The 27,770-nt window shown below is 41.5% G+C and overlaps 1 protein-coding gene across 5 annotated transcripts in view; it reads left to right on the plus strand.

Annotated features, from left to right (window-relative positions):
- RASSF6 (Ras association domain family member 6) overlaps positions 1–27,770 on the plus strand; it is a 41,775-nt gene that overhangs the window by 3,900 nt on the left and 10,105 nt on the right. For 4 of the 5 annotated variants that reach the window (XM_045997350.1, XM_045997352.1, XM_045997349.1 and 1 more), the window contains 4 exons: positions 6,684–6,782; positions 18,481–18,559; positions 22,673–22,812; positions 27,281–27,378. In XM_045997350.1, coding sequence (XP_045853306.1) covers positions 6,724–6,782; positions 18,481–18,559; positions 22,673–22,812; positions 27,281–27,378 — 376 coding nt within the window. In that variant the 5' untranslated portion in view covers positions 6,684–6,723. Of the gene's footprint in view, positions 1–6,683; positions 6,783–18,480; positions 18,560–22,652; positions 22,813–27,280; positions 27,379–27,770 lie in introns of those variants that run through there. The other variant, XM_045997353.1, reaches the window with a different exon arrangement.

Consider the following 27,770-nt stretch of genomic DNA (forward strand, 5'->3'; position numbering starts at 1 on the left):
GGAGCTGAACACATATAACTTTCCATTGCTTCTTCAGGCCAAAACAATATTAAAAAAAAAAAACTCCCTGTGTGCAGACCTGAATATAATCTTGCTTCATAATTTAAATACACATTTGCTATTCCAATGTGTTACTTTCCATTCTTTATTTTTTTAAGCAACCTTTATGGTGTGTGTTATGTAAGATATGTTCATTGTGTATGATTTAGAAAGAACGTGTGAAATCAAAAAGAAAATAATTGTCACCCATAATATCATGGGTCACAATTTCATGGTTATTATTTTAATATACCTCCCTATATATTGAATACATTCTTTCTTTTCTATAGTTTTTGCCTATATAGTTGCATATATACACTCACCCTAGGAAGAATAAAAATGAAATAAGCAGTAATCCTGTTCTAAAGGAGCAATGAAATTCAGTAAAGTAAAATACAGTCCAAGAGAGATAGCAGCGAGTCATGAGAAAGCTGCATTTCATTCGCTGTGAAAGTTAGCACCTGTATTCTTTCAGTTTGTTGTAGAATTATGACTGGTTTGATGCCTCATGCACCCACAGTGGCCCCAGGAATAAGGGGCTGCAGATACAGAGAGAGGCCACACTTGGGGGGTTAGCACAGGAGTCGGCCCAGAGAGGGACTTCGTGAAATCTTTGTTGAGGACACAAAAGAGAGAACCATGTTTCCTCTCTTACACAAGTAGCCATTTAATCCATGATAAGGCACAGGAAAGTACTTTAAGTGACCGGCCCATTTAAGTTCATCGGGACTGGGATTCCCCTCGCATCCTCTGGTCTCCTGACAACTGACTAGTCCTTGCAAGCCCCTGTCTAGACAGGATACAAAGCGAGGGGAGGCCAAGCTCGGATACTCTCTGCCACACTCAAGTTTCAGTGAGTGGCTTCGAGCTGGTGCTGTCTGATCCTGCCTTCTCGAGCTCCTGCTTCAGACCAAGTCTACCTTCCCAGTCTCTGCCCTTCCCGGTTGCACCACTGAGGCCCATCTGAGCTTAGACGTACCTAGTACTTCCAGGACTGTTTATTTCTCCAAGACTTGATGGCGGACCTGTCTCATTTCCTATCTTATAAGCTCCATTCTATCTGGACAAAATGAAGACATAAATAATGGAACTTACTGAATAATAATCTTATTTCATACACAGTCTAAGTCAACTAACTCTGGCCTCAGGACCAGAGAGCTTCTATGACTCACCCGTCCAGTTAAGTACATAGATTTGTAACAACTACCTTCCTCCTCAAGGCATAGTTCATTATGTTCTACCAGACTAATTGTGAATGCCCAACATAAGACCTCTAGGCTTCCAGAATTACCATTTTTCCTTTTTTCATAAATCCTCATCTCTGCTTATCATGACCTCTGTTGTCCTTCTCTTAAGCCTTTTGAGGAAACTAGCTCCAACCCTTAAATCTACCAAATTTCTATAATTTAGAGGATATTCACAAAGAGCCTACCAGGGTTTAAATCGCTAGGAATCAAGGTTAATGGGAGAGGGGAAACTGTTTGAATTCACAGACCTATTTCTCACCTTGGCAATTAATAATAAAATGAGACTTTGACCAAATTACATTTTTACCTTGCAGATACTGGGACTATTTGTATGGTCAATATTATTTCCTATTCAATTAGCACATATTGCCTATGAACAAGAATTTTAACCAGTTTTTATTTTCTTCCATAAATTCCATTTAACTGTCTTCCTTCTTAAGTTCAGAGAATAAGGTAAAGGCTTCTGAAGTCCTTTATCACATCTGAAATCTTCTGACTTGCCTCATCATAGCTCACAGGTTTGCTAATGGGATTCCACAGCAGAGGTTTAGGATCTTTAATGATACTTGAACTATTTTCTTATAAAGACAAACAGGGAGCTAACCTGGAAGGTCCTGCAATGGCTCTTTAGCCCATCACAGTCAACGGCACCTTGTGATTTTAAAACTTCCCACTGGTGATTCTTCAGTTCAGTACACACCCGACTTCTAGCCTCAGCAAAACTGTCATGATAACTATGAAGTCAAGAAAAGTTCATAACTAACAGTGAACTCTTCAGAGACATCTGCAACTTGACATTTAGTCAGCCACTAAAGGAATTGAATTCCTTCCAAGTTCCAGGCAAAATTCTAAGAATTGGATGAACACAGGTATATAAAAAGCCCTGGTCCAAAGCAGTTCATTTTGTGCTTGGTGAGAACAGACACGTGAATAGATAAGACCCTTTCAGATGCTGTTACGTACCTCAGCAGAAATCATGGGGTAGTGGCTGGCTGAGACTTGCTAAGGGAAAACCTCTGGGAGAAGAGATACTTGGCCTGAGATCAGCATGTCAGGAAACAGTTGTGAAAGGCTCAGGGCAGAGTGCTCCAAGAAGGAGCAACAAGTATAAATCCCTAAAATGAGAATGAGCTTAGGGAGTGACTGAAAACCAGCCCAACATAGATGAAACGTAATCAGTGAGGAAAATAAGGGAATGAATATGCAAGAGATGGACAGGATTCTGTGGGTCATCATAAGGAGGCTATATTTTATTCTAGTTCATTCTTGGAAGTCATAGCAAGCTTTTAATCATGGGATGATGACATCTGTTTCAGTCCTTAAAATTATCACCCTGGATGCTGTGTGGACAGTACAATACTAGTCACAGTGCGGATGCTGGGGAACTAGTCATGAGGCAGATGCAGAAATCCAGGAGGAAGATGATGATGGCCTGGCTCAGGGTGGCAGCTTTGGAAATAGAAGCTGTTGAGGTTCTGATATATATTGAAGGTATAATCCATAGGATTTACTTTTGGATGAGAATCTGGTTATAATAAAAGAATAAAAAATAAAACTGAGTCTTAGTTATGGTGCCTAATTGAGTAGATGGGAAAGAACGGTGGAGGAGGGAATTCTGGAGACAGAAGAAAGTCTGTGGTCCTGTCTTGGCCATGTTGATTTATATGGAGATGCCTGCTAGACATCCAAGTAGACTATGTAGACGGTGACATGAGGCTGTGGCTCAGCAAAGTGGTTGGGTTAGAGGGATCCAGTTACCTGGGAGAAAATGCAAACACAGAAGAGGACGTGGCTGAGGATGGACTAGAAGACCAAAGCAGCATCCCATGATTGTACAGAGGATTTCAAAGAGGAAACTAAAATGTTGAGACCTGAGAAAGAGCAAAACAACAAAACAAAACAAAAGCAAAGCAAAGTTGTTGTGGTTACTGCTTTGTCTCAAAAGCCTCAAGAAAGAAAGGGTTTCAAAAGCAAGAAACAATCAACCTTGTCAAATGCTGCTAAGAGGCCGAGAAAATGAAGAGAGAAAATGATTTTGGCAAGTTTCTGACAAGTTCATTTTGACAAATGAAATTTGACAAGACATAGACCACTGGAATGTGGGAGGGGAGGTGCAAGGAGGGGCAAATTTAGAGGATAGATGGTAAATAATTGGGACCCAGGAGAAGGTAATGTTTGGACAATGAGGTTACTTCTGGGGGATTCTCAGTAGAGGGCAACAAGGACCCTTTTCGTGGGTGATTAGAGTGACAACGTCTAAAGGCAAAATTCAGATTTTACAAGCAAGAGCCAAGGCTTTAGAACCAAACAGCCCAGACCAAATCCTATGAATGAGTAACTAGGATTGGTTGAACTCATGGAACATGCTATGTTTTTGTCCCAAGGCAGCCTAAAAGACCCATGTAACTTATGACCTACACAGAATTAATCTACCTGGTTGACTAAGCTTCTGTCCCTTCCACCGTGAATCTTCCATGAGATCCCCCTTCCAATGATGAGCTATCAAAGGGAATATATGCCCAACTAGAGGACCACAGTCTTTGAGCAAGAAGCTATAAGTAGAAAAAGAAGTAAGGTATACATCTAGATGACAGTACAAGGTAGATAGGGCATCGCTGAAAGTACAATGTAGTAAAAGGCATCACAGCAAGTCAAGATAATAGTCTATGGGGAGACTTAATACGGTCGCACTTGAGCAGAGATGAGGAAGAAGCAAGAGTCTGGACCTCAGCCTCTGGTGACGAGGGCCCTCTCGTGTGAGGTGACTAACCCGTAAGGAGAGAGTCAGTGGTTTGAGATCCATTAAACTATTAGGCCTGATATTTGGGAAAAGTTTCAATTTTCAGGTTTGAAAAGTAGGTGTTGGTGGAACTGCAGAAAACCTGAATGTCAGGTTGGGAGACTTGGACATAATTTGCTAAGAACGAGATCCCAGGAAGGTTTGTGAACAACAATATGATGTGATGGTCAGAATGGTAATAGCATAAAGAGAAATTAGTCAAGCACTGAGCTTAGAGACTATTACAATCTGCCTGGTGAGATGTGCTCATAGCTTTCAAATAGATTATATAATTTCAAATAATATGCTATGAGAAGAATATGCAGGATTTTGTGAGAATAGCTTTCCTTTCTTCTTCTTTTTTCCTTCCTTTGGGCAATTGGTGGGGGTATTGCTAGTCTCCTGGAGAAAGAGGACATGAAATGCCTTCTAAACGTCTTATTCCAACCAAACCAAGCTGATTTAGAAGTAAGAAGAGGAAGTCCCTTAAAAAATTGAACTTTTCTCTCTAGCCTAACTTTTTATCCTGGCTATATTCTCTATGATTCTCTAAGCTTGAAGTAGTAGTAATTAAATATTTAATTTCAGCAAAATGGAATAACTAGAAAATGTTATACTTAAAATCTCTAGTCACACCCTGATGCCATTTAGATGAAGACATAGAGGAGTATGTTATTCATGTCTGACCACAGTTTCCAAGGCCTGAAGGAGACTTGAAGGATGTTACATCATACTTAATCAACACTTGCGAGTCAGAGCTTGATTTTAGCTGCCTGGAAACTTAAAATTGTGTCTTCAGGACTGGGGCATGTTTCAGTCAATTGGGGTTGAATGGCTGGGGTAGAAAAAATGTCTTTCCTTGCACAGAAGAGAGAACCCATTCTAGGAATACTGCAAAAACAGACTTAGACACTGGCCAACGCTTCCTTGCCTTGGGCCAGTGATTCTGGAGTTTTTCTATTTGCATAGTACATTTTCTTCTTTTCTGAACATCTCCAAACATCGCCCTAGGATTTCTTCTCTACTTTAACTATCCTGTATTCCCACGTTGCCAAAAACATTTCAATTATTATAAAATGTCTTTTTGGGGGGTGATAGAAGCCTTTGGGAATTTAATATCTTCTTAAAGAAAATAACACTGAGCTGCTAAGGAAGCAGAAGTTTAAAACTGAATTTTTTCCGCAAATCTCTGGAATTTGTCTTTAAAAATATGGTAACAGCAAGACATCCATTTTTCCCATAAATTTCTAGAAATTTTATTATAAAATAGAAAACCAGCAAGGCTTCAGAAACACCAGGCAAAGTTTCTCATGCAGTTTCTTTTTTATTTTTGTTTAATACTTCTCAATAAAAAGTAAGCTTCGCACCAGGAAACAGCACTTTCAAACATCCCGAGCACATCTTTACATTTATAGAAAGATAGAACAGGAAGATAACTTCTGTATCACTAAAACCTGGTAGTATCAGAACTGCGGATAAATTGAAAAATGAAAAAAAAATCCATAGAGTGTATTCTAAATCAAATACTAAGAATTCAGAAATAGGATTTCTAACAGGAGTTATGCCAAATTTAGTCATACTGGGTATATTCATTACCAAAAGCATAGTTAATATGGCCACCAACTGGAAAGTGATTTTCAGCACAATTTTGATCCAGGGTTTCACTTACAAATTTGCAAATCATTTGCATTTATCATGGGCCCGCATTGTGGTTTGTATCATACTTTCTTAGAAATATCACTCTATCATGTCTGCCTTTCTCTCTCACTATCTTCCCATTGCGTAGCTCTCAGACTCTCAAATTCATTACCAAGGGGAAGACCTTGTATCAAGTTATATATTTCTGATTCATCTAGTATTTTTTCATATGCCCTCTTTACGCCCATTTTTCTTTAGAGATTGTTTTAATTAAGTTTTATGTTCCTCTTCTTTTACTACTTATTTCCCCTAAATTATACGAAGAATATAATCTTTAATTTTAAATGGGAAGTATATCATGGGAGGTAAAATGGATTTTTCTGTTTGGAAACTCACTCAAAGTGAGTTGTAGTTACAAATCTGAGCTCTGAGCTTAGTTCCTTACCAATGAACATTTTGGAGGGCATCTCACTTATCCTCAACATTAATTCCCATAGATATAGAAAAAGTCTTTGAAAAGAATCTTAGAAAAGATGAACTGGTAGGAAGTCAAAGATTTTAATCTGTATAACCTTTCTGAAATGCAAAAATAATGTTGGTGAAAAGAAGAAAGTAGAGGTCTTAAAGACTTTCAGACTTTGCTTCGAATGATCTGTCCCACCACTTGTAAGTGTTGGAATACAGGTGAGAATGCCTACACCTTGCTGGATGGTCTGAGGATTAAAATACAGTGACATCTATAGAACGGCTCAGATATAGAGTATAGGATCCATGACACGCGGTAAAAAAAAAAAAAAAAAATCCTTCTCTTTCCTTCCCTCCCCAACCCAACCTTCATGCCCATGTATGAAACACTACTTAAAAATTTCCCAAAATACTTTTACACACAAGGGACATGACAAAGCATTTCAGTTTAAGTCAGAAACTCTTTTCTGAGTATATCACAGAAATAGACCATTAATATTATTCTAATGTCTTAGGATACCCTCAGATGACCACAAAAAGGGGGAAACGAGGACTATGATGGCTCACCAGCATTCTTCATGGATCTTCATTAATGAGAGGACATTTATTACCAGGTAATTATAAGTCTGTATTATGTGTTATGCTGTTGCATGAATTCTGCCCTGGCACCGTGTCATTCTAAGCATGATATATGACCTAAAGATCAATAATATGAATCCACAGTGGGGACATTGAATAGGAATTTGGATAAATATGGTCCTAAAGACTGCTAACCCATAACTTCTCACAGAAGAATCCCTCGTGCTTCCTAAGTAGTGGTCTAATTTACTTAAATGCTAAATTTCTATTTTCATAGTTGGCAGAATTCTCAAAAGCAGCCTCAAGTAAAAGATCCAAAGTTCCTCATAAATGATATAACCAAAGAATTAGTCCAGGGTCCCAAATAGGTTTCCCTGTCCTCTCCTCTCCCTCCCTTGCTGCTCAGGACGCACCTCATTTTCTCCGTGTCCCCCTTGATGTTAAGTTCCACAACATATGGGGCATCCACAGTTGTTTCCTTGCACACAGCAGATAGCGTCTTACATGGGTTGGGGAACAACAGAGCAGGGGCTTGAAACCTCTAGAAGTAAAGCTGAGGACTGAATTGGCTGAGCTGGAGCAGAAATGGACGAGGGGAAAGACAACACAGTAAGAAAAAAGAAACCAAGGGGTCCGGAAGTGGACCCACATCTCACAGGGAAGAGGAGCAAAGCCAAACAAACAATAGAGGCAAATGGATGTAAATGATGCCAGATTGGGCCATAGAAAGAGAGAGAACAACTATGGTCCAAAACGGAATTAGAGTCACACCTGGAGGACACACATGACAGATAAGAGGGGGAAGAATATGGAAAGTAGAAGACTGTGGATTCTTCTATTCATTCCTCGGGAACTTACTAACTGCTCCCTGTGGGTGGGGATTCTTCTGGACCCTGAGCCCAACAAAGCTCCCAGCCTCATGGGGTAGCCTCCTAAAAGGGGGATACAGGGATTATGTAAGACAAATGAGTAACAATGTATATCATTAGAGACCAAAGGTATGAAGAATAAAAATAAAGCAGGAAGGGAATAATGAGTGCCAGAGGAGGACACCAGGGATTCATGGTGTCCTACTGGATGGCCCAGGAAGGTCTTAGTGGGGAGGTGGCATTAGAAGAAAAGCCTGGAGGAGGTGAGAAAGCAGGCTGTGCAGGTAGCTAGCTGGGAGCAAAGGGGACAGCAGGTCACAGCCCTGAGGCAGGTGCACACAGGGGAAACGAAGCAGGAAGGACAGCAGAAGCTGAAGTTCCTGACATCACGTGCCAGAGTGTGCGTGATCTCACAGGCCATTGTGAGCTTGCCCACTTATGATAGGAGACGCCTTTGCTGGGTACTGAGCACATGAGCGAATGAGTCAGTCTGGCTGTGATGTTAGGAGAACAAGGATGGAAGCAGAGAAATTATCAAGGAGCTGATAGTTCAGGGTGGAGATGATGGTGCCTTGAGCCAAGGGGGTAGTCATGGAGATTAAAAAGAAAGGTCAGATTCTGCATATATTTTGACGGAAGAGACAAACCACATTTGGTGGGAGTGGGGGAGGGTTTGAGATTCTAGTGATCCTTATTTTGTGTCGTATTTTGAATTGACCAAATAGAGGGCTGATCGTTTACCTTCTGTAACCCAGAGCCCCTTTCAGACCCTGGTATCCACGTATTAATTGGAGCTCCGGGTGGTAAAATAAAATATTGCAACATTTACAGGAACACTAGACTGGAAGATAGCATTTCTCAAAATGCAGTCCATGGGCCGCCCCCCCCCCCCCACCCACTCATCAGAAAATTTGGTAACAATGCAGGTCCGGGGCTCCACTCCACAGTTAATCAGGTTATTTCTGATGCATACTCAAATCTAGGAACCACTGCTCAGAGGAGGAAGGGATTAACATTTGAGAACTTCTGACCACCTGAAATAAACAAAAGCCCATGGAAATCTTTAAAAACAGTTGCCACAAATTATGAGAATACCACTGACCACCTGTGATATCCAACTTGTCACAAATCTACAAACACGTCCATTCATTGATTCACTGAACAGAGAGTCATTCAGCTCCCACTCCGTACTACGCGAACAAGACAGAAATTATAAACTTATGAAGGGATTTTTATTTCCCTGCACAGAAGCACATGAAAATAATGGGAAATAGTAGGAAAATAGAACCTGCTTAATGGAAATTTTGGCTTCAGCAAATTTCATGAGAGCTACATAGGATCAGGAAAATAAGAGGTCATGATATTAATAACGTAGCAACAATATAACATTTATGTCTTACTGCTGAATGAGAATTCTCCGAGTTTAGAAATTCCCCTGGGTAAAGGGTGTTGGCAGAAGCCAGCTTCATGCTCAGATGAAGTTTCCAGTTGCTGTTTCATTGCCTGGGGTCATCACTGCTCTGGTGCAACACATGGTAAATATTCTAAGTGATCTGAGTTTAAAAAAAAACAAAAAAAAAAAGGTTCCATCTGGTTGCTTGCAAAGCACGCTCAGTTCAGGTCCTAGGCTGAAATCAGGACACTTTAGAGGTGAGTAAATGCCAACCATGTACTTGAAAAATGTTCAAATCCAGTTTGAGAATGCAGATCAGATTTCATTCTCAGAATGGTAACTTTTTCTCCTACTTGGGAACCTAATACAGACCCCGCAAGCTGCAGCTCTCCCAGGAGCAGCCCACGAGGCATGTGTGCGTTCCCATCCTCAGTAAATAACTCTAATTAGCATGATGTAATAAAGTGTGGCTGGAAGTGCATTATTCCGAACAGTGTCTTTTTCCAAGCCTGCTGGCCAGGCACCCTTTGCTGAGACAAAGGAATCAGCCACCTGCACCTCTTAGCACAAATTCAGCACAAAGAGCCAGTGTTCCAGAGGCTGCTCCAACCTGGCCAGTAGAGCCTGAGGGCAACGTTGGCCCAGTTTCCATGGCCAGGGTCTTCTCTCGATCAGAGGAACTGGAGCAAACACTGCGTGCCCCAGCGTGCTCTGCAGGTGGGTTAGGGAGAGGCCACCACTCTCCTGAAGGCCACTGGACTGTCTTCAACAAAGGATAAGAGAGCCCTCCCTAACGTATTTTTATTAAGGAGTCGGGATATTAAAATAAATCAAGAAAAAAAAAGTTCAAGACATGTTTGGGGCCATCTCCTTTATTTATTTTTTAAAAGATTTTATTTATTTATTTGACAGAGGGATAGAGAACACAAGTATGCAGAGCAGCAGGGAGAGGGAGAGGGAGAAGCAGACTCTCTGCTGAGCAGGGAACCCAATGCAGGCTCAATCCCAGGACTCTGGGATCGTGACCTGAGCCGCAAGTCCAGCTGGCTCCACCTCCAAAAGCCAAGCACTTCTCCCCGTCTAGTCCAAGCCCCCATTATCTCTTGCCTGGGCAACTGCGGCAGTGTCCTCATTGGGCCACCTGCTTCCATTCCCCATCCCTGTAGCCATTGCCCCCCAGCAGCCAGGATGGCCCTTTACAGTGTAAGGCGCAACATCCTGCTTGAAGCCAGCAGGTTCCTATTATAGACTCTTTACCGTAAGGGGCTCTTAGGCGCAATGTGATCTGGCCCGAGGACCTTTAGAACCTCATCTTAACCACTCTCCCCTTCTTTGTCTCCTCCACACATGCCAAGCTTAGTCTTGCATGCAGGCAATGCATCTCTGGTTTGGGACGCTCTGCTTGACTCTTCACATGGCTGGCTCCTTCCCATGACTGTGGTCTCAGTTGGACATGTCAGTCCTCCTGATGTCCCCCTCTGACATATCCTCCACGTGATGCATGGCATCACATGATCCTGTTTTACTGTTGTTCAAGCATTTATCCCGGGTCAAATCAGCAATTTCTGATTCTGCTCTTTTGTTTTCTTCTGTCCTCCTCCTAGAGAAAGGAAGCCCCGTCACTGCAGCGGCTTCATTGGCTGTATGCGCTGCAGTAGCCCCAGCATCTGTTACGTTGTCTGTTCCATAGTGACCCATCTGACTTTCTCCGATCATGCATGAGTGCACATACCCGACCTCGGAGACCTAAACGCAACCTTAGTGTGTTGGCATGCGCCGCCCTTCAATACTGTTTCACGTCTAGGGGTAAAGTGAAGAAACCAGGACTTCTCTTTAATGTACATGCGTATTTCCTGAGTGTCTTGGTTAAAATACAGATTTTAATTTCTAACGAGATGCCTCCCGGGTATTCAGACAATCCCGGGATAGGTGTCACTCTGGAATCTTGCAATGGACATAATAACGGCCTCCCAGAGGTGGTTACAACCTAAGCCCCCGAACCTGCGAATATTTCACATTGTGTGGCAAAAGGGAATTAAGATTACTAATTGACCTTAGAGAGATTTTCTATATGGGACTGATGTAATCCCAAGGGTCTTTGAATATGGGAAGGGAGGAGAGCTTTGTGAGGAGTCTGTCAGAGCGAGTCTGCTGAGAATGGTCATCGCTGGCTTTGAGATGGAAAGGGGGCCGGAGCCAAAGGCTCTTGAAATGAGAAAGCAAGAACATGGGTAAACAGGTCTCCGTTCTCAACCCTAACACCATTCACACATCGGTACTGGTTCTCTCCAAAACACTCAGCCGCAACAAGAAAAGCGACTACTTCATCAAAGTGGAGGTAGTTCCGAGTCCTTACTCTGGATTGGAATAAAAGCACAAAAACCGGTGCTGATTAGTGCATAATTTAGGGCTGTGAGCCAGAGACCATAGCTCCCTGCGTTTCAGGCCGGAGAAGACGATTACAGAGCAGAGACTTCCTTCCTTCTCTCTTCCCTGTCCACAAACTGCTCCGGCTGCCTCTAGGAATTCAGCTGTGTGTGATGACAGAAAGGGGGTCTGATGTGGGAGCAACTGATTGCAGCTGACAACTGGAAAAATAGATTGTGGATTTTTTTAAGCTTTTTCATAAAAGTCTTTAAAAGCCCAACCCTAGAGGAAAAGGGGATGGATAAGTTTCTTCCTTCATCTGAAATTGTTGGAAGACACACTAGTGTGTTAAAATATCAAATACTGAGATTCACCCTTAGAAAGGAATTCTCTTAAAAATCAGATGTCAGGGGTGCCTGGGTGGCTCAGTTGGTTAAGCGTCTGCCTTTGGCTCAGGTCATGATCCCAAAGTCCTGAGGCTCTCTACTCAGTGGGGAGCCTGCTTCCTCCCTCAGCCTCTCCTCCTGCTTGTACTTTCTCTGACTGTCTCTCTCAAATGAATAAATAAACCCCTTAAATAAAATCAGATGTCAGATCTAGAGCACTCACCCGTGTTCTTCAGAAGCCCTGGTGTTTTAACGAATGATACTCCTTTGCCTCTCCCTTTTAACCCTCTTTTAGGTCTTATCCACATCTAGTGACAAGGTTCTGTGTAGCTAAGGCCCCTCTCTTCAACTGTAGGGTTAGTTCCTCATCAAGAAAACACTTTGGGCATTTTTCTCTGTTCCGTATCCACCAGCTAGCCATCACTTCAAGTTTCTTAGTAATACTACAAAATTATTCCCGAGTCTTTAATCCTTTTGCTCCTATCTGGGTTCTCAGGGTTGAGGACCCGAGAGAAGCTGGCACTTCTATCTACTATGGCTCTGGGCCAGTTTTTACAGGACTCACCAGGAAAAGACAAATCCCCCCCAAAATACAGAAGTCCAAAGTGGCCTACGCCAGCCCAGGGGTGATTGTGGGGAGGAGAGGCACATCTGGTTATACTACCGTATTGATCAGATTTGTGCTGGAGTTCCCACAACTCCCAGGTCCTCTTTATTATGGGTTGTCAGCGGTAAAGAGGGAGGGAGTTGGGTCTCGGGAAAGAACTGCGTGGAAGAGCAAAGGGAACAGACCACAGGCATCCTCATCCTGCTCATCAGCAATAATTACTGATACTTTAGCAGAATTACTAGAAATATTAGAAACCCTTCCTTTTCGAAAAGGCAGCCCTTTCGAAGGAAGTCAGGAGACGTCGACAAATTCGGGGCTCCCCAGTCATTCAGGATTTGCATTTTTATTGCCATCCAGATAGCCCTCCTCTTCCCAATGTCCCTGTTTTCAAACTGTGGAGCCCAACCCCTTCATTTGCAATAGAAATGTGAAGGACCTACTTGTTCAGTCTGAGGAAGGTCTCTATGCCAAGATTGAAAGGCAGCCTTCTTTCTTCAGGTGAGCCTGGAGAGGTGGCCAGAGGCAAAAAGATCCAGAGTTTAGGTGGCTGATAGGAGAGTGGCTGCAGAAGTTCGCCATTTTAGGTCCAGGCTTCAAGTTGGCAGTCATAAGGGTAAAGTGGGTTAAGAGAATTCTGCTGCTGTTCGCAGACCTCACACAGACGTCAATAATACAAATGACTCGTTGTCTTGGCAAATGGCTTCATGATAAGGCTCTCCTAATTTTTCTGTTGTCTCAGTTTCTGGTTCCACCCCCAAAAACATACAGGAGTTTATATTATGTTTTTATGGAAGTAAAACTATGACAATATTAAAAATGCTTTATGCACTTATATAAAGTTTGAGAAGTAGACAGAACTACAACCCATAAAATAGATCCCCGCCCTGACTGCCAGCGTATGGCCCCAGTTCATAGTTATTCTATTCATAGTTATTCTATTAAAAACATAAGTTTTAAATTCAGTTTTTTAACCTACCACGAAATTGTTGATCCCGTATCTCAAATTTAACCTTAGGAACAAAATCCGTGTGTGTTGGGTGGAGAATGTTAAGACAGCAAGGTAACATTTTTATTCTCCCTCAATTTTTCATCTCTTTAAAGATACCCTTTCTGGTATCTTTACCTGCTCCTAAACACGGTAATGTGCACAGTAGAATGTTGTTTCTAAGGCTGCGGTCACAACACAGTTTGGGGACGCCTGATCGGGAACCCCAACATTTTCCAGCAAGTCTCCCTGAGGCAGAAGTCTCATAGAGTCAGGAAGCACAGCCGTGGCTAAGCTGGGCTGTACTTTTTTTCTGGTTTATTTCCTGGGAGCCTCTGAAGTTTGTGTTAGGTTACATCGTGCAACAGTGTTTCTGGTTTGTCTTGACTAGGTCCAAATAGTAAGAATCACTTAGCAAAGAATGAGATGGGGTTTTTGGTTTCCAGGAAAGAGACTGGATATCCACTTAATTACACTGTATATCCTTACTAAAACAAGAGCAAGAACTCTCATTACAACTAATATTTGACATCCATTCTGTCTATGGATGCAAGGCACAACTCCGTTCCATCCATCATGCTGTCCTGCGCCCATGAATATTACAGGTTTGGTTTGTAAGATCAAATAAATATTGTTTCTTCCGGCCAGCTAAATAGCATGATAAGATTGAGGAACTCATTTCTTGCTAAGTCCATTACTCACGGCAGACGTCAGTGTGCGGGTAATTCCCATCTGCTGAGCAGCTGCAATTCAGGCCACAAAGTACAAAGTACACCTAAGCATTTTACAGTTAATTCTGGATGCACTATTGCTCGTAAAACCAGGCTGGGAGCCTTAAAGGAACAGGAGCCCTGAGCCCTCTTCTGCACCCTGGCGCTGCACCTGTCATCCCCGTGTGCAGTCTTGCGGTTAGCACGCTCTCGAACTGCTGTGGATAATTCTGGGCGTCCGTCAGCCTCTACTGGGATCCGATCTCCGCACGGCCAGTGCACAGAGCCCGCTTCTCTCTTGAGAAGGTTATTCTTCTATCCCTTCATTTAGTCAGAAGTCCAGTTTCTATGGAAGTTTGCCGTTCCTCAGTTTTCTTAAAACACTTTCCGTATCAGGGCGCCTGGGTGGCTCAGTCCATTAAGCGACTGCCTTCGGCTCAGTCATGATCTCAGGGTCCTGGGATCAAGCCCTGTGTCGGGCTCTCTGCTCAGTGGGGGGCCTGCTTCTCTCTCTGACCCTTCGCCCGCCACCCCCCTACCCCGGTTGTGTGTGTGCGTGTGCACGCTCTCTCTCTCTCAAATAAAATAAATAAATCTTTAAAACACTATCCTTATTATATACTGGTCGCTGTTTTTTTTTGTTTGTTTGTTTGTTTTTTTTTTTTTGCAAATCTTGTTACATATTACAATGCAGTGCTTCATGTTCCAAAACACTAAGCTGTCAGAAAATCAATGTCTTCTGGATCAAACATAAAGTGTATAGACTGTTTGAACCTTACGTCTATTTCTTGGGCATCCCTGTGGCCTCTAGACATCACAGGTGTGTAAACTGAGAAGACTGGATCTGAAATCCATTTCTTCTCACTCATTTTATAGCTTGGTTAGGGCAGCTGAATAGTTGCTTAGCAGCCTGATGCAGGATCGGCGGGGAACTCTTTGGTGGCTGAGACCGAAAGGTGCACAGATGTTTGTTTCCTTTCTTGAGGGGAGGAAGGTCCATATGTAACATTTAAGTGGATCCAGAAAATCTGTTACAATTACCATTGACAGGGCACAGTGTGTATTAAATCACTGCCCCCTTTCCTGATTAGGGACTACGTATGCAACATTTTTATGATTACCTTCTGGTGTCCTAAATCATGTAATTCCTGTACTTATTTAGGACGCACCTAGACTTCATTCCCTTCTGTTCACGTGGGACCCTTGGGCACCTTGCCACGGAACACGGCCTTGCTCCTGTGCTCCCCCATGCCTGTACTGTTGCCATAGTCCCACTCATCTCTGCTTCCATCTTGTCCCGAAATCCGTCTCCTGGAAGTTCCCTATGGGCCCTTATCATCAAGTCTTTCTTTTGCCTAGAATGTTCAGTGTTCAGCAGCTGCCCCCGTCTGCAGGGTAGAATTTTAAGCTTTTTAAAATGGCTCACGAGGTTCCTACCTGCTTCTTGGCTCCTCGCTCACCACTCCCCGTTTGCATGTTCTACTCTTAGAATCCCGATGCTCTGAGCTTTCTCCACAAAAACTACGGAAATCACCCCATGTCCGTGTGAACATCCTCTTTGCCTGGGAAGCCCCTCACACGGTTCGCGTTCAATCCCACCATCCCTCCCTCCCGAAGTTCACTGTAGGCAGCATCTACTCTTAAAGCTCTCGCCCATCCTCAGAATATGACTGAAACCTATAGGTTTGTTAGAGTTGTTTACATAACTGGTGAGCTTTTTTCCTAATTCCTCCTTTTATCCCAACTCTGCTTTTTACTGAGCTCTACTACTCTTTCACACTCTGGAATCCTTTCAAAGTGCCATTAATATTCAGTCAGAATGATCCTGCCTGTACTAAGAAAACTATGGACAACTTCTGTGGTATTCACTACCCCGTGTTATGATTGGGAGGGGTTGGCCGACTTGCCCTGTAAATGGCCAAATAATAAATATTTTAGGTTTTGTGGGTCATATGGCTTCTGTTGCAACTACTCAGCTCAGTAGTTACAGCAGAAACGCAGCCACAGAGGATTAGCAAACAATTTAGTGTGGCTATATTATAATAAAACTTCATTGATAAACACACATAGCCCAGGACCACAATTTGCTGACTCCCTGAGTCATCTAGAGACTTATTTCTGTGGGGGAAGGTTTAGGCACATTCTGTTCAGGTACAGAAACATTTTCCAAGTGGTTTGATCCCAGAGAATATCTTCTAATGATACATGGCCCTGAAGTAAATACTTTGAAGGATACTTGTATCATATCTTATTGTGCAGTTTTATCAGAAACAGAAGCTGAGGGAATAAGATTATATAAAAATTCATTTACCTTAATAACAACCCTCACAGCTCAGCATATCAGGAGTTGCATCCCAAGTGAACCAGAAATTTCTATATGCTTCCCTGGCACTCAATAATGAGAGCCATAAACGTGTTCATACTTCTTACCAGTACAATAATTTTTAGGAAATATCCCACAGTCGTGACTCCAAGGAAACAAGTCCCTTGTGTGTGCAATGATATTTAGAACAGAACTATTCATTAACACTGAAATTCTAAAGTAACTTGGTTGGAAATGGAACCATAGCATGGAGGAATTCTGTAGAATTTTTTTTTTAATATTTTATTTTATTTGACAGAGAGAAATCACAACTAGGCAGAGAGGCAGGCAGAGAGAGAGGAGGAAGCAGGCTCCCCGCGGAGCAGAGAGCCCGATGTGGGGCTCGATCCCAGGACCCCGGGATCATGACCTGAGCTGAAGGCAGAGGCTTTAACCCACTGGGCCACCCAGGCGCCCCTGTAGAATTTTTTTATGTGGTAAATGTGTGAAGTGTATGGAACCTTGGAAATGTGCTCATTAAAATTACAGTGTCAGATGGAAAGAGTGCATTTACATGGTTTCAAGCATAAAAGTCAATATACGTGAATTCCATCATTCAATATTCAGTAAGCATTCATTGATTAAGAGCCTACCATGAGCAAGTCTCTGCTCTAGCACTGAGAAGACAATAATGAATAAAATAGATCAAATCCCCACCCTCATAGAGCCAGTATTCTTAGGGGAGGGAGAAGATATTGAGGATCATAAGAATTTTAACAAATGATATATTTGGAAATTTAATATGAGATTTTCCCCCCATTAAACTGCTTATATAAAAAGGCTTTCTCCCCTTTATTTGGTATGTTTCATTTTTTAGGAATAAGAATTTCTCTGATCATTTCATTCAACTGGTGTTCATAGAGTTCTTACTATGTACCAAACACTTTTCCGGGCACATGGAATATAGTGCAAACAAAACATACAAGCACACCTCTTCTCATGGAGCTATGGTGAGAGAGACCGAATATCAGACAAATAAATTAAATGTGTACAAGGTTAGAGGTGATGAAGGGGCAGAGGTAAGAAAGCAGGGTATGAATGTTGGGAGAAGGCAAACCTTTAGATCGAGTGGTTGGAAGCACTCCTTGAGACAGTGACTTCTGAGTAAAAAGTTAAAGAAAATGTGTAAATGTGTAAAATGTGACACTGGGTGGGGGGTAAGAGGAGAGGTCATTCTGGATAGGGCGATCAGCAAGTGCAAAGACCCTGAGGTTAGAGTGTGCCTGACATATTCAAGGAACATTAAGGAAGCCAGTGGCTAGAGTGCAGTGAGTGAAGAAAAGAATAGTAGGAAATGAGATCAAAGGGAAAGAGAAGTCCAGATCACATCTGGCCTTTTAAGTCATTGGAAGGATGTTGGCTTTTATCCCAAATAATGAAAAGATACTGGAGAGTTCTGAGCTGAAGACAGAGATGATCGGGTTTGCATTAAAATAATAGCTGCTGTTACAGCAGACTACAGATACAAGAGGCTTTGAGGAGACTATCGCAGTAACCCAGGTGAGAGAAGATGGCTCGGACCAATGGTTAATTAAGGAGGGAGAGGTTCTCAGGCTGTGGAGGCACAGGGGAAGGGTAGAGGAGGGGCAGGAACCAGTATTCCCACTGCCAGAGCCCACCTGCCGTGAAGGATTAGTAACTTGGGAGCAGTGACCATTTCTGAGCTCTTCTATACCCCATAGAGGAAACATGATATCAGGCACATATTAGGCACTTAATTTAAGCTGATTAAACATTGCAAAAGCAAAAAGAAATGTGAAACCCTATCTCTATTTTGTGTCTGTCTCCTGTCACAGAACAGTCTCCCCACCACTTTGCCCTGAGTCATTTTTCCTTCTTTGTTTATTTATTTATGAATTAGCCCCTCCAGTGTTTGTTCATGTCCCAAGACTTCATTTTTAATGACCTGAAATAAGTGAAAATGACAGAACAGTGAAGATTCCGTTGACTCATTTCTTTCTCATACCTGTATGAACTGAAAGCACTATTATGGCCTTTTACTGTTAAAAAACCTGATTGTAACCAAATGTAACTTCTTTTTTTATTGTTAGAGAACAACTCAATTCTTTACTGAAGACCTATAACATTTTTTATGGGAACCAGAAAAATCTGCATATTGTATATGGACAGGTAAGCCCACCAAAGAAATACAATACGGTTTGATTCCCAGAAAGAAATTCCATGAAGGTATAAAGGAATCAGGATAAGTTGAGTCCATAATCTACCAGCATAAGTGGTCTGGACAAACAGGTGAATCTTTGACTTGATCATTATTTTTATTTTTAGACTTTATCACAAGATCCCAGTCCTGGTATATGTGACTTTTTAAGCAGTTTTGGGGATAGGAAGGCATTTAAAATTATTATAATGAACTATTTACTTTCTATTTTTAAAACAATGTATAAAAATTATTTTGCACAGCAATTCCACCGGAAATCTGTCATAATACTTTCTGATAAATGTACCAGAATGTATAGAGAAGGTGGTGTCATCCCATGGTGACAACATTTGCAATAGAATTTGAAGACATCTTAAGTCTACACCAGTGGGGGTTGCTTAAATAAATATGATATGGGCAGTAACATAGTTAGATTTGGTCGTTAAGATGCATCAGTTAAATTCCAAGGGATGTGTACTATGTTAAAACAAATGTTAAGATGTGAAAGAAACAATTCAGAAAAGTCCTGAAACTAGAAAGCATTTTTAGGAGTGCAAATGGCAGGCTGTTTTACAAACTGGCCTTAGATTTTTCTTGTTTCCTTTTTCCTTCTTTGAATGCTTCATTCTCCGTGTCTCTCCACTCAGTCTTGTATCCTAATGGAGCTCACTTCACGTCTTTATGGTATCTTCCTGGTCCCAGGGAACCTTAGACTTTTCTACCTCTGATTCATATCTTCAAATTTGATGGTAAAGCATTGGCTTTAGGCTACTGTGATTTGGCTTAAAATTGCCGTTGGGACAAAAGGAAACTTATGAACTACTCTGGCCTTTACTAGAGAAGTTAAGCAATTTAGATCGATTGAACATTTCAGTTACCTTCTAAATGTAATAGATAGAAGAAGGAAATAACTAATCCCTTTACAAAGAAATGGGTATAACTTTCATTTCAATACTGTCCTATATCTTAGATCTCTAATATATATAATCATAAAGATAAGTTAGGAAATTTTAATAAAAGGTCAAAACTTTAAAAAATGATTATATTTTACTTGGAGTTTCTACAAAATTCATGATGTTAAGATATTTGTTTCCTTTAGGAAAATGTTTGAATTCTGATATTACAAACATGATTTGAGGCATGCTCTGTCCAATTCTACGAACAATGTTCAACTTACAATACAAAAGTCATTTAATTTTTTAAAATTACATGAAGTGAAGTACACAGTGAGACAATTAAGATTGTTTAATCTTTCTATCTTTACTTACTGGTCAATAAAGTTAGAATTCAGAGTTTTCTAAATATCCTTGGTTACAAAACAGACATTGTTCAAAGGGAAAATACGGAGGATAAAATGTAGCTTTCTTCATCTCTGGTTAATTAAGCAAATAATGATTGTCTGTCATGTACCAGACACTATTCTAGAAGGTGTAGATATAGCAATGAAGAAACTGGACAGAATGTCCTGCCTTTATGCTTCTCACATTATAGAAGACAGACAAGAAACAAAATATGCAATATACCCCATGGTAATAAAGACTGTGGACCGTAGCAAAGCTGGGATCTAAGTGGGATGGGGGAAGAGGACCGTTCAACCAAAGACTGAAGGTTGTGAATAAGCCAACTTTGCAGAAGTCTGTGGGACACACATTCCAAACGGAGACAGCAGCCTGAGTAAGGGGCCAAGCCTGGCTTGTATAATTGAAGTAGAACAGGGAAGTCAGTGAAACAGGAACCTTATGAGAATGGGGCGTTAGTGGACAATGCAGCTAGAGACATAACTGTGGAAAGGAAAGCCCCAGGGTGTGAGGGTCTTGGAGATCATTGTGAAGACCTTAGTATGTGCTTGGAATGAGGTGGAAAGCCACAGGGGATTTTTGCATAGAACAGTGACATTATCTAAAAAGACTCATTTTAAAAGGATCTCTCTAGGGATGGGGAGTGTAGGAAAGGGCAAAGAGAAGAATGAGAAAGAAAACTCTTGCAGTAATCCAAGCAAACAATGACAATGGCGTGGGCCAGTATCACAGTAGTGGATACAGTGAGTGTGGTCACATTAGGGATGTATTGTTAAGGCAGAGCCAATAGGATTTGCTAATGCACTGGATGTTGAGTACAAAAGAAAGACGAAAGGCGACTCCAAAATTCCTGGCCTGAGCAATTGGAAGGATAGGGGTGATATTTGCCAAGATAGGGAAGACTTGGAGAGGAAAATATCCGTGGGAGAGAGATCAAGAGTTAATTAGGAAGATCTTAACTTTGATGTCAGGTAGGCAGCTGGACACCTGGAGTTCAGGGGACAGTTTGGGCTGGAAATACAAAGTTGTAAGCTATTAGTTTAGGTTAATTTAACGGATAGGGATCCTTGAGATCACCAAGGATACTGGAGTAGATCTAGAAGAGAAGAGGTCTACAGATTTAGACGAGATTAAATAAGTGTATACCAGCCTTCTGTGATAATTTATTTAGTTAATCTCTAAAGAGATGCTCTGTGAAATTAAAAAATATTCTGATACTCCTTACATGAGAAAACTCAGCATTGTCTGATAGCAGTCTGGGGTATTGCTTTTTGAAAGCAAGAATTAGATCATCTTAGACGAGGGGTTATTCCGTGAATTTTTGCTGTAAAGGATTAGTTGAAGTATAATTAGACAAAGAAGGGTTGCTCTGCATCAATAGCTAAAATGTAGGACCTGCATCACACGCTGCCATCTCAGAGACCAAATTACGTTTGGTTGGTTGCTAAAAACAACTGACTGGTAACCTGATCTCTCAGTAATCCGAACCATGGACTCAGAAGTGAGAGAAGGAACACATTTTTGTTTCAGGAGTGACTCGGAAATAAGTTTATCAGCCAAAGATATAATAAACCATATGTTTATTGAGCACTTATTAATTAAATATCGGGTCTTGTGAATCAGGGATTATTATGATGTCCCTTCTTCAGAAGCAGCACGTTTAAAGGTGCTCAGCATCTCATCCAAGGTCACGCAGCTGGGAAGTGGATGAGCCGGGGTTCGAACATAGGTCTGTCTGATTCCAGAGTCTGGAGTTTTCATTACCCTCTCAAATAAAAATTGAGTCATTTACATTTTCTAATAATTGATTTTTCATGATAATAGTAGTTACTGGATATTGTAGTTGTTACTGGATGGTTAGAACTCTTCTTCATTTGTATATTTTTTGAAGTTTCTATAATGACATGTCACTTTAATTACAGAAAGACTCTTGCATAGACAGGAGAAAAATTGATTACAAAATAAGTTCTATGGAACTATGCTTTGGTATTAGTATTTACATCTACAGAGTAAGTAAATGCTCACAATTGAATTTTTTAAAAGATTTTATTTATTTATTTGATAGAGATGGAGAGAGAGGGCAAAAGCTGACAGAGCAGCAGGGAGAGGGAAAAGCAAGTCTCTCTCCTGAGCAGGGAGCCTGACCCGAGGCTCGATCCCAGGACTCTGGGATCATGACGTGAGCTAAAGGCTGATGCTTAACTGACTAAGCCACCCAGGCACCTTGTCACGATCCATGTTTGCATAGAATTTCCTTCTTTTGTTATATTTCCGACTTAAAAACTAGTCAAATGATTCTGATTGTTTTTTCAAATAAATACTTTTTGTTACACATTTAACGTTTTCATACATTTTTCGCTCATTCTGCATAATTTGTGAGTCAAAATTTTCTATTCAGAAATGAAGAAACAGCCACTAAGTCTTTGAAGAGCTGTTCTTCTGATTTCTAGTTTAGTACAGTGCTTAGATCTGCTATAATTTGAAGATAACAGAATTAAGCTTCCTGCTCATTGAAGAACTGTGGAGTTCAGAAAGCATTTTCCACGTACTGCGCCCTCTGGTGGGTGTGTCGTTACCCATCAAGTACACCATGACTTGGGTGGTTATAGCTATTACCAAAAATGGATTATTTTGAGGATAAATTGAAAAACCAAAGAACCCCACTGGAGGATTTATTTTTATTTACTAAGATGTCTTACAGACTTGACTTCTACATTTTCAGTTAAAAGATTTACCTTTTATAAATAATACAAAAACCATGTTTCAGCCGATTGGTTTCTTCCCCAGACAGAAGATGGAGAACCAATCGTTGAAGGAATGTTGGACATTTCCTGGGGAGTAAAACGGCCTATACAACTGAAAATCCAAGATGAGAAGCAAATCCCTTCTTTTACTAAAGTGAAGTCGCCCGATGTCTTTTCCAGAAGGTAAGCTGTCTTTCACGTTTAACATCTCAGAAGATGACCCTCATATTTACCTGCCCTTATTGTGTGGACTCCTAAAGATGGGAGCCCGAATGCTTATAACACGATCTCATCAGATCCCCAGCAACTCTGCGAAGTAGGTGCTCAGACCCTGGGGCTCTGATAGTTTGGGTAATTTGTGCAAAATCTTCAAACACCGTGTAGCAGACCTCAGGTGTACCACTCTGCTGTGTTGCTCTCTCCCGGAAGACTGAATTCCTTTATTAGAAAAGACAAAATATAAAGGCAAGATTCCATTAGGCCTTGTCACCAAAAGGGGGGATAAAATGTAAATTTCTCCTCTCCTTGGAACAGAAGGCTCTTCCTGCTTTCTGGAAAGGAGCTTTAATTATGCTCCACCTGATCGTCCTGATCCTGTTCAACAAAGAGCACAACAAAGTGCCCCTGAAGTTCAGCAACTGCACAAGACCATCCTCTGTGTGGGTTTATGCAACTGTACCCTGAATACAGAAGTTAGGCTGATTTTCTTTTCATTATCCTCTGCAAATTTCAGAAAAATAAATATTCCCAGAAGGAATCATACATACAAAATTTTTTTCTTTTTTTCTTCCTAATTCCCTACTTTCCTTCCTTTTTAATCCTCAACTTTTCAACTTATCTCCCTGTAGTATATATTTGGAGGTACCGAGCCTTCTCCTTACCCATCCTACCGTGTATAATATCTATTTCCAGATAGGCTGGAGTTCTAGGAAGAGAGGATGAAGAGAGAGCCAGGACTTTTTCCTTATCTGATCTTCCACCATAAGCAGGGGGGGCCCAAGTATCATCGTGAGGGGAGACCCACTTCTGCTTTGGAAAAACCACTGACACCCACTATGATTTGCAACTGGCCAATTTGTTCAGATATGATGCTCCAGCAGCTCTGAATATTTTGTAATTCCCTATACATACCATGCAGCTTCTTCCTTTCCTGCCTCCTGGAAAGTCTCCCTGCTTTTCAGCATCCATTTGCCTGACTCCCTTCTCTCAGTCTTTTCAGATTCTGGTCAGGGAACAAGGTAGCACATTCCACAGAAAGCCTTTTCTGACCCTTCCATGGGTATGAGGTGCACTGACAATTTTTCTAGTCACTTTCAAAATACGCCATTAATTGCATTTTATGCACATACCCACCCACCCCTGGTCTGCAAGCTTTTTCAGGGTATGGAACATACCTTATTTCATCTGTTATCTTGGTGCTCCATAGTGAGCCTGGCACGAAGAAGAGACTCAAAATAGAGTCTTGAATCAAGCCCACAATCCTGGTAGTGAAGTTAACCTCTGCTCTCTTGTGAAAACTGTCTCCATCTACCACTTTTGACTCATCTCCCATCCAGACTAAGGGTGAAGGGTCCAGTATTCTTGGAAGAGCAGAAGGGAGACCACAGACATAGGCAGCCTGATGAAGCCCTGTGTCCCTCACCTTCAGAGACCAGATGACTGATGGCGCTGATGATTCTAAATGACTAGGAGCATCCTGTAAAAGGATAAATTAACCCGGGGCTCTGCGTTGAGATTACTGTGCAAGATATGAATTTGGCAAAATTAGCTATCATCATTCATATGCCTAAAAACTCATTGTGAAGTTCTCTGAGCAGCTGGTTGCTTTTGATGCGTTTTCATTATTCAAGTCATGAAAACTTATTAAGTACAGAACATTAAGGGAAGATGTGAAGGAGATCCAGTGAGGTCCTTGCATTATCACGTGAAGTCTTTTTTAAAATGGCTACCCCAAGGTATTTTTAAATTTTTGAATTAAAATTCAAAACACTTGTTCCTAAACATCCTCAACTCGGGCACAAGTTTCAAGAGACCAGGTGGGCAGAGTAATATTGATGCCTCTCCATACACGGTGGCGGGTTAGAAATGAATATTTTCATGATGTGCCTTTCATCGACACCAATAGCATTTTTCAGTGTTTATCAGCAAGAACATTGCTGTGAACAAAACAGGAATGATCTTTCATTTTAAGTTGGGAAAGAATTTCCTAGAGAACTTGGCTTGCCCTTTACCACAGCAATGAAAGTTCCTGGAACATTCGAAGTAAAGGGTACCCCTGTGGTCTATCAGATCCTTCTGGAGGCCGAGAATGATCAGAAAGAGATGCTACCCCTCTCACACTCAAGACCAAGATTAGATTCCGTTGTGGTCAAATAGCCAAGAATCTTCCGTGGGAACCAGCTCAACGCCCCTCAGGAAGAGGCAGCACGATTTAGAATGGCTGTTCCTTGGCCTCTGGTTCCCTAGCCTGAGGACCTATTTTGTGTCAGTCCAGTCCTAGACACAGTCACTCTGGCTGCCACCCATAAGGTGGCATTCACTTAAATTCTGAGCCTTGGGGGCGCCTGGGTGGCTCAGTGGATTAAGCCGCTGCCTTCGGCTCAGGTCATGATCTCAGGGTCCTGGGATCGAGTCCCACATTGGGCTCTCTGCTCCGCAGGGAGCCTGCTTCCTCCTCTCTCTCTCTGCCTGCCTCTCTGCTTACTTGTGATCTCTCTCTCTGTCAAATAAATAAATAAAATCTTTAAAACAAAACAAAACAAAATTCTGAGCCTTGAAGGAAATCCTGTGAAGAAACGGGTGATTCCCTCATTCTCACTTTTTTTTTTTTTAAGATTTTATTTATTTATTTGACAGACAGAGATCACAAGTAGGCAGAGAGGCAGGTAGAGAGAGAAGGGGAAACAGGCTCCCCACTGAGCAGAGAGCCCGATGTGGAACTTGATCCCAGGACCCTGAGACCAAGACCTGAGCCGAAGGCAGAGGCTTAACCCTCTGAGCCACCCAGGTGTCCCTCCCTCGTTCTCACGACTCAGGGCCCTTTCTCATCCTGAGCTCCTGTCTGTGGGCAGAGCTTCTCCCTCTGCTCCTGCCGGGTCCCAGATGGGGGATCTGCAGTGGGTGGACGTGGAGGAGAAGACATGGAAGTTGTGTACTCAGTGGGAAGGGCCACGGTCTGGTCTTTCCATTCACCCATCGAGAGCATCATCAGTTTGTCATGCTAATTTGTTTTAATTATCTTTGGAATGAGTCACCCTGAGTCGGCTTAGAGGGAGTGGTAGAAGCTTAAATACAAATCAGTTTGTTTGAACCCTGACCACCTGTGATCCTTTATGGAAACAATCCTGTGGGTGGAACTTGGAGCTTTCCCATCTGGTACAAGTATTTTGTTTCGAAAATCTTCCAAAATTTTTCTCAACACAATAACAACAACCCAGCCTTACTGAGGTTATGTTTGCTTGCACCAGTTTTCAGTTCTGTTTTTTAATAAAATCAGCTTTGGCACATTTTGTACAAATCGTGACAGAATGACATAGAGACCAGAAGCCAGACAGGTGTACATTTGAATAACCTTAATAGTGTAGTTTTGTTTTGTTTTCTTACAGCACAGGTAGAGAAATGACCACATTCCATTTGTTTATCAAATTACTACCTCCTTTTTATTTCGCATCTCATCAGAAAACTTCCCCACAGTTTAAATTTACCAACAGTACACCCCTGAAGCAGTCAGAGCCACACTAACAGTCCTGTGCTTGGCCAAATTACATCCCTTAATCACTAGTTACTATGAGACCTGCATCAAGTTCCATCCATTTTTCTTTGAACAGCTCTGGGTAACTGCCCTCAACTGTAGTCATGTGCAACAGTTAATATGTGGGTGACTTTGAATTACATAATCCAGAGCTCAAAACTGATGCTTTCAGAAGTGGGGCACCTGAGTAGCTCAGTAGGTTAAGTGTCTGCCTTCAGCTCAGGCCTGGGATCGAGTCCCACATCAGGCTCCCTGCTCAGCTGGGAGACTCCTCCCTCTCCCTCCCTCTGCCTCTCCCCCTGCTTGTGCTCTCTCACTTTCTCAAATAGATAAATAAAACTTTTAAAAAAACAAACCAAAACAACCCTGGTGCTTTCTACTAAGATGGCTTAGGGAGCAAAAAGGGCCAAACACTCATATGCTGAGCCATGTTTGTCCCCCTGAATTTGGAACCTTAAAGACAGGCACCACAACTTACTGAGAACACTCCCCCTAAGAATGCTCCGAAGACAATAGTAACTCAAAGCATGTTGGCAGAAAGAACACTTTTACATCAAACTCTCCTAAGAGCATGGCGAGATATCTGTGGAACAATGGATTATGATGATTTCTAATAATTCTATTTGCATACACATTTTATAGAATCTATATAACTTTGCTTTCAGGGTATAACTGAATTATTATATCAGATTTGCTTAAAATCAGTACAGAAAGTATTTAAAACACATACTGACCATTCTGGTATAAATACAATTTTAATAATATCATAAAATTGTTACCATTTAGGGTATGCTTACCTATGGAGGCCCTTAATACTGTATTAATAATATATATCTGAAAAACACCATGTGCCTCATTATGAATAGAATTGATGTCATTACAAGATTTATTGCTTTTCAGGGGAATGACACGCTGGGGGGAGTTCGATGATCTTTACCACATCAGTGATCTGGACAGGACCCAGATTCCAGCATCTGAAGCAACAAATTCCCAAGAAGGTAAGTACCAAATTTCTAACTAATGGAGAGACTTCTTTTTTAATGTAAGGCGTGAATCCTAAGTGTTTCTCTGCAATTTAACATTTTACACACCACTAATTAATAAATCTCTCATATTAAAAACGTCTCTTGGGGTCATAGTAACTTAGGTCCCTACAGTGCTCATATGATGAACCTTACTTTACTATATAAAATTACAGTGACTTTTTTAAATTACATCAAGCCACTTAGATTTACTAGATTAGGGAAAGTTAATGGTTTGAATAAATGTGTATACATAAAATTCTTCAATATTTTTCTGAAGGATTAGGATCATTTATTATACTGTTTGGCCTTTTATGTTAGACCAATCCCCTCAGGTTGGATTCAACATATTTTTAGAAGTTGAATGT

Source organism: Meles meles, chromosome 2 (assembly GCF_922984935.1).
Source record: "Meles meles chromosome 2, mMelMel3.1 paternal haplotype, whole genome shotgun sequence".
In the NCBI taxonomy this organism is placed as follows: Eukaryota; Metazoa; Chordata; class Mammalia; order Carnivora; family Mustelidae; genus Meles; species Meles meles.